The 15,988-nt window shown below is 37.9% G+C and overlaps 1 protein-coding gene across 2 annotated transcripts in view; it reads right to left on the minus strand.

The window, feature by feature from the left end:
* Positions 1-10,046: 10,046 nt before the first annotated feature.
* Positions 10,047-15,988, minus strand: part of PELI2 (pellino E3 ubiquitin protein ligase family member 2) — a 207,435-nt gene continuing 201,493 nt past the window's right edge. For both annotated transcript variants that reach the window (XM_036918612.2, XM_036918601.2), the window contains one exon: positions 10,047-14,756. In XM_036918612.2, coding sequence (XP_036774507.1) covers positions 14,190-14,756 — 567 coding nt within the window. In that variant the 3' untranslated portion in view covers positions 10,047-14,189. The remainder of the gene's footprint in view (positions 14,757-15,988) is intronic.

Genomic DNA, 15,988 nt, shown 5'->3' on the forward strand with positions numbered 1-15,988 from the left:
TTTATATCTGAGCTCTCTAGTCTGTTCTGGTCTATGGGTCTGTTTTTGGGCCAGTAACAAATTATCTTGATTTCTGTGGCTTTGTAGTAGAGCTTGAAGTCAGGGAGCATAATAGGGAGCATAATTCCCCCTGCTTTATTCTTCCTTCTCAGGATTGCATTGGCTATTTGAAGTCTTTTGTGGTTCCATATGAATTTTAGAACTGTTTGCTCTAGTTCGTTGAAGAATGCTGTAGGTATTTTGATAGGGATTGCATTGAATCTGTAGATTGCTTTAGGCAGGATGCCATTTGGACAATATTAATTCTTCCTACCCAAGAGCATGGGATGAATTTCCATTTATTAGTGTCCTCTTTAATTTTTCTTAAGAGTGTCCTGTAATTTTCAGGGTATAGGTCTTTCACTTCTTTGGTTAGGTTTATTCCTCAGTATTTTATTCTTTTTGATGCAGTTGTGAATGGAATTGTTTTCCTGATTTCTCTTACTGCTGGTTCATCATTAGTGTATAGGAAAGCAACATATTTCTGTGTATTAATTTTGTATCCCGCAACTTTGTTGAATTCAGATATTAGATCTAGTAGTTTTGGAGTGGATTCTTTAGGGTTTTTTATATACAATATCTTGTCATCTGCAAACAGGGACAGTTTGACTTCTTCCTTGCCAATTGGATGCCTTTTATTTCTTTGTGTTTTCTAATTGCCGTGTCTAGGATGTCCAGAACTATGTTGAATAAAAGTGGGGAGAGTGGACATCCTTGTCTTGTTCTCGATCTTAAAGGAAAAGCTTTCAGCTTCCTGCTGTTAAGTATAATGTTGGCTGTAGGTTTGTCATATATTGCCTTTATTATATTGAGGTACTTTCCCTCTATACTCATTTTGTTGAGAGTTATTATCATGAATGGATGTTGAATTTTGTCAAATGCTTTTTCAGCATCTATGGAGATGATCATGTGGTTTTTGTCCTTCTTTTTTTGATGTGGTGGATGATGTTATAGATTTTTGAATGCTGTACCACCCTTGCATCCCTGGGATGAATCCCACTGATCATGATGGATGATCTTTTTGATGTATTTTTGAATTCAGTTTGCTAATATTTTGTTGAGTATTTTTGCATCTATATTCATCAGGGATATTGGTGTGTAATTTTCTTTTTTTGTGGTGTCTTTGCTTGGTTTTGGTATTAGAGTGATGTTGGCCTCGTAGAATTAGTTTGGGAGTATTCCCTCCTCTTCTACTTTTTGGAAAACTTTAAGAAGGATGGGTATTAGGTCTTCACTGACTGTTTGATAAGATTCAGCAGTGAAACCATCTGGTCCAGGTGTTTTGTTCTTAGGTAGTTTTTTGATTACCAGTTCAATTTCTTTGCTGGTATTTGGTCTTTTCAGATTTTCTGTTTCTTTCTGGGTCAGCCTTGGAATGTTGCATTTTTCTAGAAAGTTTTCCATTTCTCCTAGGTTATCCAGTTTATTTCCATGTAATTTTTCATGTATTCTCTCATAATTCTTTGTATTTCTGTGGTATCCATAGTGATTTTTCTTTTCTAATTTCTGATTCTGTTTATGTGTGTAGATTATCTTTTCTTCTTGATAAGTCTGGCTAGGGGTTTACCTATTTTGTTAATTTTCTCGAAGAACCAGCTCCTGCTTTCATTGATTCTTTCTATTGTTTTATTCTTCTCAGTTTTATTTATTTCTGCTTTAATCTTTATTATGCCCTTCCTTCTACTAACTTTGGACCTCATTTGTTCTTCCTTTTCTAGTTTCATTAATTGTGAGTTTAGACTGTTCATTTGGGATTGTTTTTCTTTCCTGAGGTAGGCCTGTGTTGCAACATATTTCCCTCTTAGCACGGCTTTCACTGTGTCCCACAGATTTTGTTGTTGAATTATTGTTGTCACTTGTCTCCATATATTGCTTGATCTGTTTTTATTTGGTCATTGATCCACTGATTATTTAGGAGCATGTTATTAAGGCTCCAGGTGTTTGTGGGCTTTTTTCATTGTCTTTGTGTAATTTATTTCTAGTTTCATACTTGTGTGATCTGAGAAGCTGGTTGGTACAATTTCAATCTTTTTTAGTTTACTGAGGTTCTTTTTGTGGTATAGTAAATGATCTATTCTTGATAATGTTCCATGTGCATTTGAGAAGAATGTGTATCCTGTTGCTTTTGGATGGAGTGTTCTGCAGATGTCCGTTAGGTCCATCTGTTCTAATACGTTGTTCAGTGCCTCTGTCTCTTTACTTATTTTCTGTCTGGTTGATCTGTCCTTTGGAGTGAGTGATGTGTTGAAGTCTCCTAAAATGAATGCATTGCACTGTGTTAGTATTTGTTTTAATTCTGTTAGTATTTGTTTCACATATGTAGGTGATCCTGTGTTGGGTGCATAGATATTTATAGTAGTTATATCCTCTTGCTGGATTGACCCCTTTATCTTTATGTAATATCCTTGTTTATCTCTTACTTTCTTTGTTTTGAAGTGTATTTTGTCTGATACAAGTACTGCAACTCCTGCTTTTTTCTCACTATTACTTGCATGAAATATCTTTTTCCATCCCTTTACTTTCAGCCTGTGTATGTCTTTGTATTTGAAGTGAGTTTCTTTTAGGCAGCATATAGATGGTTCTTCTTTTTTTATCCATTCAGTAAACCTATATCTTTCGTTTGGTGCATTCAGACCATTTACATTTAGGGTGATTATCAATAGGTACTTATTGCCATCACAGGCTTTAGATTCATGGTTACCAAAGGTTCAAGGGTAATTCCCTTACTATCTAACAGTTTAATTTAACTCAATTCATATGCTATAATAAACACAACCTAAAGGTTCCTTTTTTTCTCCTCCTTTTCTTCCTTCCCCATTCTTTGTATGTTATGAATCATATTCTGTGCTCTTTGTCTATCCCTTGGGTGACAACTATTTAGCCTTAGGAATACTTCCATCTATAGCAGTCCCTCCAAAATGCACTGTAGAGGTGGTTTGTGGGAGGTAAATTCTCTCAGCTTTGGCTTATCTAAAAATTGTTTAATCCCTCCTTAAAATTTAAATGACAGCCTTGTCGGGTAGAGTATTCTTGGTTCAAGGCCCTTCTGCTTCACTGAGTTAAATATATCATGCCACTCCCTTCTGGCCTATAAGGTTTCTGTTGAGAAGTCTAGTGTTCACCTGATGGGTTTTCCTTTGTATGTGATCTTTTTTCTCTCTCTAGCTTCTTTTAAACATCTGTCTTTATCCTTGATCTTTTCCATTTTAATTATTATAATTATATTTAATTTATATATTATTATATTATATTTAATTATTATGTCTTGATATTGTCTTCCTTGGGTCCCTTGTGTTGGAAGATCTGTGCACCTCCATGGCTTGAGGGACTATCTCCTTCCCCAGAATGGGGAAGTTTTCAGCAATACCTACTCAATGACACTTTCTCTTTTTCTCTCTCTGGTACCCCTATAATGCGAATATTGTTCCTTTGGATTGGTCACACAGTTCTCTCAATATTCTTTCATTCTTAGAGATTCTTTTTTCTTTCTGTGCCTCAGCTTCTTTGTATTCCTCTTCTCTAATTTCTATTCCATTTACCGTCTCTTCTACTACATCCAATCTGCTTTTAAATCTCTCCATTGCATGTTTCATTTCAGATATGGGATTTCTTAATGATTGAATCTCCAACTTAAATTCGTTCTTAAGTTCTTGAATATTTTTCTGTACCTCTGTAAGTATGTTTATAATTTTTATTTTGAACTCTCTTTCAGGAAGATTGGTGAGTTCAGTTTTGTTTGGCCCTTTTTCTGGGGTTTGTGAGATTTTGGTCTGAACCATGTTCTTTTGACATTTCATATTTCTGTGTGGTGCCCACTAGTGCCCAGAAGCTCCAGTCTCTGGAGCTGCTCAGCCCCTAGAGTGAGGTTAGGGGTTGCAGGGGAGTGGCACTGGTGCCTGTGGGGAGGAAAGAGCTTTTTCCTGATTCCTGGCTGCAGTGCTTGTCTCCAGTATCAGAGCCAGTGGGCCAAGCACACAGGTGTAAGCCTCTGTGCTTAGCATCTCTAGCTGCTGTAGGCAGGGCCTCCCTCTGGCTGGCCTGACACCAGTGCAGTGACTGCCGGTTTGCGAGCAGATGTCCGCAGGCCAGGAGGAAGGCGCAGCAGGCTGAGTGTCATAGTTGGGGGCCTCAGAGCTGAGTAGGCAGCCAGGGGGATGGAGCACCTAAAGCTCCTCAAAGTTCCCAATCTGCTGGGCAGAGCACACCCAGACAACATTGTCCCCCTATTCCTTCTCCTGCTCAGCAAGCTCCGTGCAAACCCCGCCCCTTCAGCAGCCTTCTAGCTCCTAGGAAGCCTCTCATAACACCTGCCTCTCCTCTGACAAGAAGCAGCCCAATGTGGATCCCCTCCTCCAGAAATGGCCGGAATCTCAGTTTCTCAAGCACTCTGCCTGTCAGAGCTCCCCAACATCTAGAGCACCACACAATATAGGTTTCTGCTCACAAAGCAGATCTCCAGGGCTGGGTGTTCAGCAGTCCCAGGCTTTCACCCCCTCCCTGCTCCATTTCTTTTCTTCCTGCCGGTGAGCTGGGGTGGGGTAGAGCTTAGGTCCTGCAGGATTAAGGCTTTCATATGTTACCCTGTTTCGTGAGGTCTGCTCTGTTCATGAGGTCTGTATGCAGTCTGGTGCAGCCTTCTTTCTTGTTGCTGTTTTAGGGTTAGTTGTATTAATTAACTATATTTTTGTACTATTTGTACTTACCTCTCATGCCACGATCTTGAATCTCTCTAGATGCATTTTTTAAATTGAGAAATATCTACCAACTGAAAGAGGAGTGCATCATTGTTAATAGTCTTATTCTCAAATGTGTAGTCACAAGTATATTTGCTATGTATGATTTTAATAAAACAATGTTATCATGACATGGTCATCAGCAGGAAACATGAAAATATTTCAAGCCACAGATGCTATGATACAGAACTGTGCATAAGCAACAACAGCTATATTTCTTAAAAGATTAGGGTTTAGGACTACATGAGTAGTGATGGCTAACACTGGGCTCACATTTGTTTCATTTCAAATAAAAGTAATTTTGAAAAAGTATGGCAATAGGTTCATAATGTCTACAGCCTACCAATTGTACTCCCCCCAAATTTTAAATACATTATATGGGATAAAAGGGAGTCTGTGGTCAAATAAATTTGGGATGTACTAGATTATCTTCCAAGGTTATAAAGTTATTTGGCCCTTTTTACAGAATAGTTTTTGGAACTTATTTTCTAAAGAGGACATGTTGGGAAATGTTCCTGCAAGGGAACTATATAAACCACTATAACTTACTGAGCACTTATTTATGCACCACAGTGCATATGTTCAGTTACCTTCACAACCCTAAGGAGTAGACACACTATTGTCACTCTGTTTTATAGATGAGGAAGTACTTGCCCATCCACTTAACCCAATGAATCTAAATAGTGAACATTTCTCCAGAATGTACACAGAAATCAGACTTTGGAATTTAAGTTTCCCTAAGATTTATTAGAAATATATTGCTCACTAGTAGGAACCCAAGGCCTATGAAATGTGCTGTGATGACACCAAGTTTGCTGATCCACAGCAGGTTTCCACATGTTGAATAACAATTTTGAGAACTCAGCAAGCCCCCCGAGTTATGTATAAATCTCATCTTTAACCCTAATTCCCTCAAACTAATCTGACAACTTCTGGAGATTTTTTCCCCTGTAAGGTGGAAATGGTTAAGAGCATAAGCTAAAGAAATTGATGGTAAAGGATAGGGAATGAAGTTTAGAAAGGAGGCAATGGAGTTGAGTCAAGTCCATTCACATTAAGAGAAAATGGAAGCTGGACTCAGAGGACAAGAAGAACCCTTGACCAGCAATGCCATCTGTTCCTGTGTCCATGTGAGGCTGCGTACCTCAAGTTTCCAGGAAACATCCTGGGTCAGCCAAAACCAGTAAATACAATAGGAATTCAGTCACTTGCACCACACAAGCATACAATCAATACAGATGTTTAGTTGAAGAATTTCTCAAAGCATGAACATGGATTACCTGCAAAATCATTTAGGTTGTCTGTTCAAAGTGTAAATTCCTGGAGATACCTAGAAAACTAGAACATAATCAGCCTCTGATGATGCAGCTAAGGAATCTGTATGGTAAGTAAACAACTCAGGGCACTCTGCTGTAAGCTCAAGTTTGAACCTAGAATTAGGCAAGAAAGAGTCCATTACTCCTCCTTTAAATAACAAGAATAACTTTAATATTCCTCAACTACAGTCTGTTTAGAAGACAAAAGAAAAAAGAAATGCTTCAGAATAGTGTATTTGGGCATTCCAATTCAAGTCCCATAATTGCCCAGGGGACACAACAACTTGAAAATAGTTTTCTCAGGCTTATAGCTTTGGCAGCCATTATCCACGGTCTCATTTCTCCAGCCTCAGACACATTTTGTGCTCCATAAGAGAGAACTTCCTTTTGCAGCTGTTTAATGAGAAACCTACCACGGACATACAAGTTATCATTTTTTGCTCTGTTCTCAAAGCCACATTTCCAAACTTATATAAAACAGTGTCTGTAATTAAATAACTTTAAGACCAGAATGATATTGAAGTCACAATTACAAATTCATATTTTTAAGTTGAGAAAGCTGTATCTCCAAATATTAACAGTGTTTATCTCTAAGTGGTGGAATTATAAATAGCTTTTATTCTTCATACTTCCCAGGTTTTAAGTTTTTTATTATAGTCCTTGGTTTATATTTAGATTATAAAAGTTTTCATTCATAAAAATACTTTTCAAAGAAGGTGGATTTTGACACCTCAGAATAGCATTCTATTCTTTCATGAGCATTTTATTCTATATTTTCAGAAATAGCATTGTATTTCTACTTTTTCATCCTAATGGCAAATAAAGGAGGCAGTTAATCTTAAAAATATGAAGCTGTTCAAAGGACACCACCAGTAGAACAAAAAGACATCCTACAGTATGGAAGAATATATTCATAAATGACATATCTGATAAGGGGTTGACATCCGAAATACGTAAGGAGTTTATACACCTCAACAACCAAAAACCAAATAACCCGATTAAAAAATGGGCAGAGGATCTGCACGGACACTTTTCCAAGAAGAAATTCAGATGGCGAAAAGGCACACGAAAAGATGCTCCACATTGCTAATCATCAGAGAAATGCAAATTAAAACCACAATGAGATATCACCTCACACCACTTAGGATGACCACCATCCAAAAGACAAACAACAACAAATGTTGGTGAGGATGTGGAGAAAGGGGAACCCTCCTATGCTGCTGGTGGGAATATAAATTAGTTCAACCATGTGGAAAGCAGTATTTAGGTTCCTCAAAAAACTAAAAATAGAAATACCATTTGACTCAGAAATTCCACTCCTAGGAATTTACCCTAAGAAAACAGGATCACAGATTCAGAAAGACATATGCACCCCTATGTTTATCACAGCACTATTTAAAATAGCCAAGAAATGGAAGCAACTTAGATGAATGGATAAAGAAGAGGTGGTGCATATACACAATGGAATATTATTCAGCCATAAGAAGAAAATAAATCCTACCATTTGCAACAATGCAGTTGGAGCTAGAGGGTATTACGCTCAGTGAAATAAGCCAGGCGGTGAAAGACAAGTACCAAATGATCTCACTCATCTATGGAGTGTAACAACAAAGCAAAAACTGAAGGAACAAAACAGCAGCAGACCCATAGAACCCAAGAATGGACTAACAGTTACCAAAGGGAAAGGGACTGAGGGTGGTGGATGGGTAGGAAGGAAGGGATAAGGGGACTAAGGGGCATTATGACTAGCACACATAATGTAGGTGGGGCACGGGGAAGGCAGTATAGCACAGAGAAGACAAGTAGTGACTCCATAGCATCTTAAAATGCTGATGGACAGTGACTGTAATGGGGTATGTGATGGGGACTTGATAATGGGAGCAATGTAGTAACCACAATGTTGCTGATGTGATGTTATATCAATGATACCTCAACAATAACTAAAAAAAGAATATGAAGCTGTTCCCAATCTTTCCAGCAGCTTTAATGGCAAGTGGAAGAGTGATAAGAAGGAATGAGCTATGTTGTAATACTTTGGAAAACATCTCAGGGTAGGCAAAAATGGGAGAATCCTGAGTATTTTTATCTGAAGGACTAAGGTGGGGTACTGTATTTTAATTCCAGGATGCAAATTTTCACAATCTAACATCTTGAAATTTAGTGTCTTTAAATATCTGTTATGAGGTGTAGTTCACATACCATAAAAGTCACTCTTTTAGAGTAAAATTCAGTTTCATTTAGTGAATTCACAGAGTTGGGCAACCATCACACTATCAAGTTTAGAACGTTTTCATCATGTAATAGTCACTCCTTACTTTTCTCTCTTTCAACAACTGGCCACCACTAATCTACTTTCTGTGAATTGCCTATTTCTGAAATATAATATGTGACCTTTCATGTCTGACTTCTTTTAACATGTTAAGTTCATGCATGTTGTACTTCATTAATGTTCATAGTCAAATAATATTCTGTTGCATAGATGTATCTATTTTGTTTATGCAGTCATCAGTTGGGACTTTTGGGCTGGTTCTCCTTTTTGGTTACTGTCAATAATGCCACTATGAACATTTTTGTACAAGTTTCTGTGTGAATGTTTTCAATTCTCTTGGGCACATATCTAGAAGTGAAAATACTGGGTCACGTGCTATTTTACCTTTTGAAGAAATGCCAAGTTATTTGTTCTGAAGTGGTTGCACCATTTTACAATCCCACCAACAGTGTGTGAGGGTTCCAATTTTTCAACGCATTGTCATCACTTGTTACTGTCTTTACTTTAGCCATCATAGTGGATATAAAACCATATCTCATGGCTTTAATTTGCATTTCTCTGATGCCTAATGATGTTGGGAATCTTTATGTGCATATTGGTCATTTGTACCTTCTTTGGAAAAATATTAAAATCTTTTGACTTTAAAGTTTATCTTTAAAGGTTATTTTTATTGATGAGTTGTATGAGTTCTTCATATATTCTGGATGTCTTTTTTCAGTCTTAAAATTTCCAAATAGTTCTCCCATTTTTTTTACTTTCTTCACAGTGTTCTTTGATTCACATTTTAATATTGAAGTCCAATTTATTTTTGTTGTTTGTGGGTTATTTTTGAAGAAATCATTGACTAATCCAAGGTCACATAGGTTTTCCTCTAAGAATTCCATAGTTTTAGTTCTCTGATCCATTTGGGGGTAATTTTTATATATTGTGTGAGGCAGAGATCCAACTTCATTATTTTGTAAGTGGGTGTCTAGTTATAAGTGGGTGTCTAGTTATCACAGCTCTGTTTGAAAATACTATTCTTTCCTCATTGAATAGTCTTAGTACACTTGTCAAATGGGATGTATCTCACAATCGCAACTATGTTTTTCTGTAACAGCACATTTTAAAATTCATAGCATCTTACTAGCTTTGACAAAGTACTGGAACACTTAACTCCTGAAATAAAAACCTATATAAATGCGTGGTTGTTTTGGGGGAATGAAAAATCTATTTCTCTAAAATCTATTTCAATGCTAAGATTCTTGAATATCAATGTGATGAAAAAAGCCAAATACATATATTTTCTTATGAAAGACATTAGTTTAAGGCTTGAAGGCTTACACACAATCCTTTTGTTGAAACTGAATGAGTATTGTCAGAGAAGTAGCAATATGACTATAATGCTCATGAAGGAAATCCATTAATTCTATAAACCAGATTAAATTTTCCTAGAATTTAGATTTATTTGACAGTGATGTAATGTCACAAGAAATAGTAATATAAACACCAAAGAAATTTTTTAAATAAAAAAATTAAGGGAATTTTCAGAATCCAGATTTAAACATATATTGTGCAGAATATTAAACAGTAAGATCAACTGGGATCAATTTGGAAGTTTGAGAAATGCAAAAATCAAGACTAGTTTTGTATCAGCTTCCTGAGTGTCCTGATGAACCCAATGATAGCCACAGAGTCTGAAGACAATGATTCACAAACATACTGAGATCCATTTAATAGTTTTTGAAGATTTTTCCTGTAAAATGGCTTGTATTTCCACAGGTACAATAGTGAAGAAATAAACTTTTCAATTTGACATGAAATATAAAAGAACAGTTTTACAAATATATCCATAAAATTTAACTGCTTTTAACACTATACATGGTAAATATGACCACCCTCTTAACTTCTAGACTATGTAGTACAGAAAAACAATCTGTCATCTCAGTTAAAAGGAACAACTTCCCTTCATCAACTTTTTTTGTTTAGAAACAGTTAAGTAGAACTGGAAAAATATTTGCTTTTCCTTATCTTCCTCTATAAATTCTTCACAGGATGAAAATTTACTTGAGAGGATGTAAGTTTTACTAAAAAGAAATACTGAACCTTCTTTTGTTTTACTACTTCAATAATGCTTGCATTCTTTTAAAAACATCCTGAAGTTGTCTCATTGGCCTTTGACTGGGTCCTAAAAAAATGATAATAGAGCTGTGCTCTATTGCCAGCACTGAAGGAGGAATGTTGGGCCCTCAGCCGATGAAGGCTAAATCATGGAGATATAAGATTGACAGCCAAGGGAACAGAGCTGGGTCTGGCTTACAATGAAGGTTCTGTGGTTTGTCTATCAGAAATTCCACCATTAGAAAACAAGATCGCATGAAGATTCCTAGTTCTCAGCATTAACAATGTTGTGATCACACATCCTTCCATGCAAATCCAAAGAAGAGAATGGCTTTAAAAAAGAAGTTGGTTGAAATATGGAACTGTAGGTAATGATCCTGTAACCTATGTTAAATTGAGGAGAAAACATACTCCTTTTAAACTCTCAAAAGTGCCAAATAACAATACTGAGCTCTCAAATAGCAGGGGTTTGAGTTCATGTAAGCAAAAATAAAGCATTGAAGCTTTATGAAGAAAAGAGTTCTCCTCGACTTTCCTAATACAGTATATGTAATAACTTCCCTACTGATACTCGAAATAAATTCTACTACAATCATGTATACCAGTTCCTGGCATATTTCTGCATCCAGATTCATTAGTCTCCTTAACGGAGCCCTTCAGTTTTCCAATGGCTTTCTCCTTTCTTTAAACCCTAACCCTGGAATTTTATAACCAGTTATACCACATGGCTTCCCTGAGGCACAAAGGTACCAAACCCTATAATTAAGTATTGAGGAATGATATATATGCTATTTATATTAAAATTAAAAATTTTGGGGGGCCACAGTTAGAAAAAAAGAAACTCACAAACCCAGGAAACTTAATACTTACTCTGCAGTGTGAACTGTAGCCCTTTTTGCAGAAAGAGGAACCAAATAAGGGGAATGTTGAATTTGTAACATGCGTGACCTGGCACCATTGATTATTAATAATAAAAAAATTCCAGACTAGAAAAATATTCAGAGTTGTATCCATCCGCTCTGAATTTTTCTTTTTTTTTTTGGTAGTAAAGTGACATAAACTGAAAAAAATAGTATCTATGGGAATACATTGCTGGGGCTTCACTTCTGGAAACCTATTCACAAAAGGCATTTTGGTCAGGCTGAGATCAAGATAACTGGTCAGCAATTTCTTATGTGTACACGAAGGGGAGTGGGACTCACTCTTCAGTGTGACGGCAGCAAGACATAAAAACAGAAGTGACCTCTGAGAAATCACTTGTTCTGAACTGTAGAGTTCTTTATTCTTACAAACTAAATTGCTCTCACCTCCGGAAAAAAAAACTCATTAGCCAAATTACAAGGGGATCTTCCTGGAAATGGCCAAGATGAACACGGGTTCTTTTCTGCAGATTTGCCACCTCCATGTGGTGCCTTAGGTAAGGTGCGAGGGGACCTCACTTGGAAGTCAAGGAAAAGAGGCGCTGATAGAGGGCAGTACCCGTACTCTGTACCCCTTCCAAGAGCTTGGGAATTTATTAGCCAAATTACAACTTAGCTATCTGAGTTTACTGAAAGTCAGTAACTTTTCAGGTTGGAAGGTAACTATATTTTGGGGTGTATGTTGCATGTAGAACTATAGACCTTGAGCTACAATAGTCCTTGAAAGGGAATTAAATGATAACTTTCCTGAAAAAAAAAATGTTTTTGCTAGGTAAAATCCAGCCTTTCTAGATGCAAGACCATTTATTTACCTCACAGGACGCTTTTAGGGTATCAAGTCTCCTTAAACCCAGACAGCAAGAAAAGGGACCCTGTGCTGCCTTTATCACTGTGGAACCCCAAGCAGCAAAGGCTGAAAAGAGAGGCTGTCAGTAAAAGCTAACCACTGGAGACTGGCTAGATCAAAAGGCATCCGATGTCTTCTAGGCAACTCCATGGCTCTCTTTCATTTTCTGCCTGCAGGTAGGTAAGATGCCAATGAAGGGACTGTTGTTGGATTTTCACATCACTTAAAATTGCCAGAACAAAAATGCCTCATCCTAAACAGTAATCTCCACTGAAAGTAAAGCTACTTTAACATGGAGAGGCTGAACATTTTATGTACTAAGTCAAATTAAGCAGTGGCAATCAAGAGTAATATATCTTATCACTTTAAGGGAAAGGACATTCAAAATGGGTTAGAACAATTGAAAATAAGCAAAATATTTGCTGGTAAGCAAAACACAGAAAAACCAATTCAAATATGGATACGGTATATCAGAATCATATAAATTATATATCTTTATGGAGGTTAAAAAATGTAGGACAGATGTGCAATGGTTGATTTATGAGGCTGTTAGTTTAAATATATACTTGCCCCACATGGTGGAGATCTACTCCCTCTCAGCCAGCCCTGGCAGTCTCATGTCCTAAAGGATCTTTATATTCTGGAAGAGTAATACTACTGGTACCAAGCACAGAGAATGAGCATCCAAGAATTATTATTCCAAATGAAATGAAACTAACAGAGAGGGATGGTGGAGCTCATATGAAATTCTGATTTAATTATTCCTCAGTAAACACTCATTTGCTCTCTTGAAATCAGGAATTTCAAATTATCTCTGCAGATGTACCACTTGGTGTTGTGTATATCTAATGATCACATTTAAAATTAGTTTGATTTGCAAACATTTTCAAAACTTACAAGGCTCCATAAGCTGCAAGGGAAGGTGACAGATGGCAGAAAGGGAGTGAACAAAAACGACTGTACCATTGTGTCATGTTGCTTTAGGCTTGCAGAATTTTGCCTTTCTTAAGAAAGAAAAAAACCTTATGAAACCCCCACAAGTGATTCTGAAAAGTAAAATCTGATTTTTAATCACTCTTAAATCTTAAACAATTCAGTAAGCAAATAAATAAACTTGAGCTTATAGTACCTAAGCCAGGTTTCTGCTGAAGTAATCACCCACAGTTAATGAATTTTTAAGAGGTGCTACATTTGAATCCAACAGTTTTAACCACACAAGGTGCATATCAGGGAAAGACCATATTAGACAGAAGTCACAAAAGGCCGGCTAAAAAGTTATGGAAGATTCTTTGTTTGAAATGTTAAGGTATTTGATGGATGTGTGTATAAAGTAATTCTTTTTCGCTGAAGCTAAAAGAAGAAAACATGACAGCATATGAATGCTCTAATCTCCCCCCAAGAAAAATAAATCCAAAAAAACCCCCAGATTTTAAAATAACCGCCTGTGCCTAAGGTTATATCTTGTGCACCAACCACATATTATAGGGCCGCTCCTTTGGTTTTGGTCAGATTCTAGCCTATATCAAGTACTTCCAGACACTGCATGTCTTTCAGTTACACTTACATCACACAGCACGGAAGGTTGCACATTAAGAGCCAACAACTTTTGAATAAATTTTTTCTACAGTGGTAAAATAAGATTTAAAGTCTTGTCTGAATTTACAAAGAAAACACTTGTTTAAAAATCCAAGGTTAAAATAAAAGCACGGCATTTTAAATCCAATCACTACAAAGACATTATGGTTTAATCAAGCAGATTTCAATGACAATGCTGCTGTTCTGAGCATGCAACACACCACTGGCATCTTCTGTTCCTGGCATATTTCATCACTGTGCCCCATCTTTTTTCCCAGCCTTAGGATCCCCTCCATTAATAAACAGCATTATAAAAAGGTAAAATCTAGAGTTAGTGGCAAAATCTTCACAGTAACTTGTTAATTAAATTGTAGGTGGCTGTTAAGGGCATCAGTCAACTGGCCCTTGGAAAATTAATTTGATGCAGTTCTGTTCCCCAGCCAACTGTGTGGCACAGAAAGGGCAGGCAGCATGAAATGCGTGAGTTCCATGAGGCAACGGAATCTGAGACCAATATTTTGCAGACTTCTCTGAGCAAACGTGTCCACAAGGTGTAAAAGCATGAGTTGGTGGTCCTGCATCTACATAAAACCCTGCCTCGCAGCCAAGCCAGAGAGGTACGTAGGGGCCCACAGTTCTGCACATGGGACACTCCCTCTCGTTGGCCTCAGTGTCGCTCCGATGACCCCAGTTGTGGTACCCGTGCACATGGCCACAGCTGAGGTATGCCCAGGGCTGCTTCTCCTCTACCACCTCTTTCCTGTTGATGCTGGGGAAGGCCAAGGTATTGAGCCCCACAGGACACTGCGGCCGGGCGGCATTGATCTCCTGACGGAGGGCTTCAATGTGTTTCTGAGTTGGAGCGTGGAAAAGGCCATCAGCTGTTCTCCAGAGAAGAGTGGCCCCACACAGGTCAATGAGGGAGCCATCCTGCAGGACGTTGGTCTCGCTTTCCACCTACAAGTTTGACAGACATGCCTTTAAAAGCAAAATTCAGCAAATTATGCCAACATTCCTTCCTCTCAAAATAAACAAAAATCATCTTTCAAGTAAACACAGGGAAACAGTTTATTCCATTGCCTCTAAAAAACAGGACTCAGGGAGTAACTTAGCCTCCCCGAGACTCATCTTTTATTTGAACACTGGATTTAATACACATACGATATACACAAAGTCCTCAGTGCAAATATATCTAGCTTTACCTGTTCCATGAATGTAGTGGTTATTTTAATAAACTTCACAAATCTCCTTAAAGTCTTATTTTTCCTCAATAACACAGTTACTCCTTGATCTCAAGGGACAGGAAATGGCCTGCTGGCCTATCCAGGGAAGGCTCATTCACCTGAAACAGAGCCAATCCAGAAGACCCTTGTGGAACCAGCAGTAACTGCAGAAGTGGTTCAATGACACCTCCGCTGACCCTTAGTTCATACGATCCATCATTTACCCTTAATTCCTAAGGGTTGGAGCAGAAGTGTTCATGGTCAGCCTTCATTTTTAAAGGTTGGCTGTGCCCTGTACACCATGTGCTTACAGGACTGATTAGAGTTGACGAGAAGTACAGCTAAACATGGTCAACAGGAATGAGATCACTACCTCCACGTGCCACAAGTGTTCTAAGTTCTGCAGGTACAAGTTCTATAAAACTTCGCCTTCATCCTGAAGAGTCATGTTCTCTAGTAGCAGGACGCAGACATCCTGGAGCCTGGAGCCAGCGAAGGTCAATGAGGTGCTGAAGGGGCTGTGTGAGGCCACATCACCACAGGGGAGCAGAGCATGGGCTCCCAAGCTTCCTGCTCTGGTTTGAATCCCGGCCCTGTCACTTATTGGCTTCTATGACCTTGGGCAATTACTTAAGCACCCCATGCCTCAGTTTCCCCTTCTGCAAAGTGAGATAAGGAGACTGTGAAGGTTAAATAAGGTAATACGAATAACTTTCTTAAAACATTGTCTGGCATGCAGTAAGCACTAGTTAATGTTTGCTATTCCTTTGATGATGATAGTAGGTCAGAAATGGTTTTTAAGAAGGGTTTCCCTTGAACAGAGATTTGAAAAAGATGTTAGGAGTCAGTGTGTGGGACAGAAGACACACCAGAAAGAGGCACAAGAAGGCATGTGCATTGAAGGGGCAACAAGGAGTTCGAAAGGTTCAACAGACAGCTGAAAATGGCTGGATGGAGCCCAGATGT

Source organism: Manis pentadactyla, chromosome 11 (assembly GCF_030020395.1).
Source record: "Manis pentadactyla isolate mManPen7 chromosome 11, mManPen7.hap1, whole genome shotgun sequence".
Lineage (NCBI taxonomy): Eukaryota > Metazoa > Chordata > Mammalia > Pholidota > Manidae > Manis > Manis pentadactyla.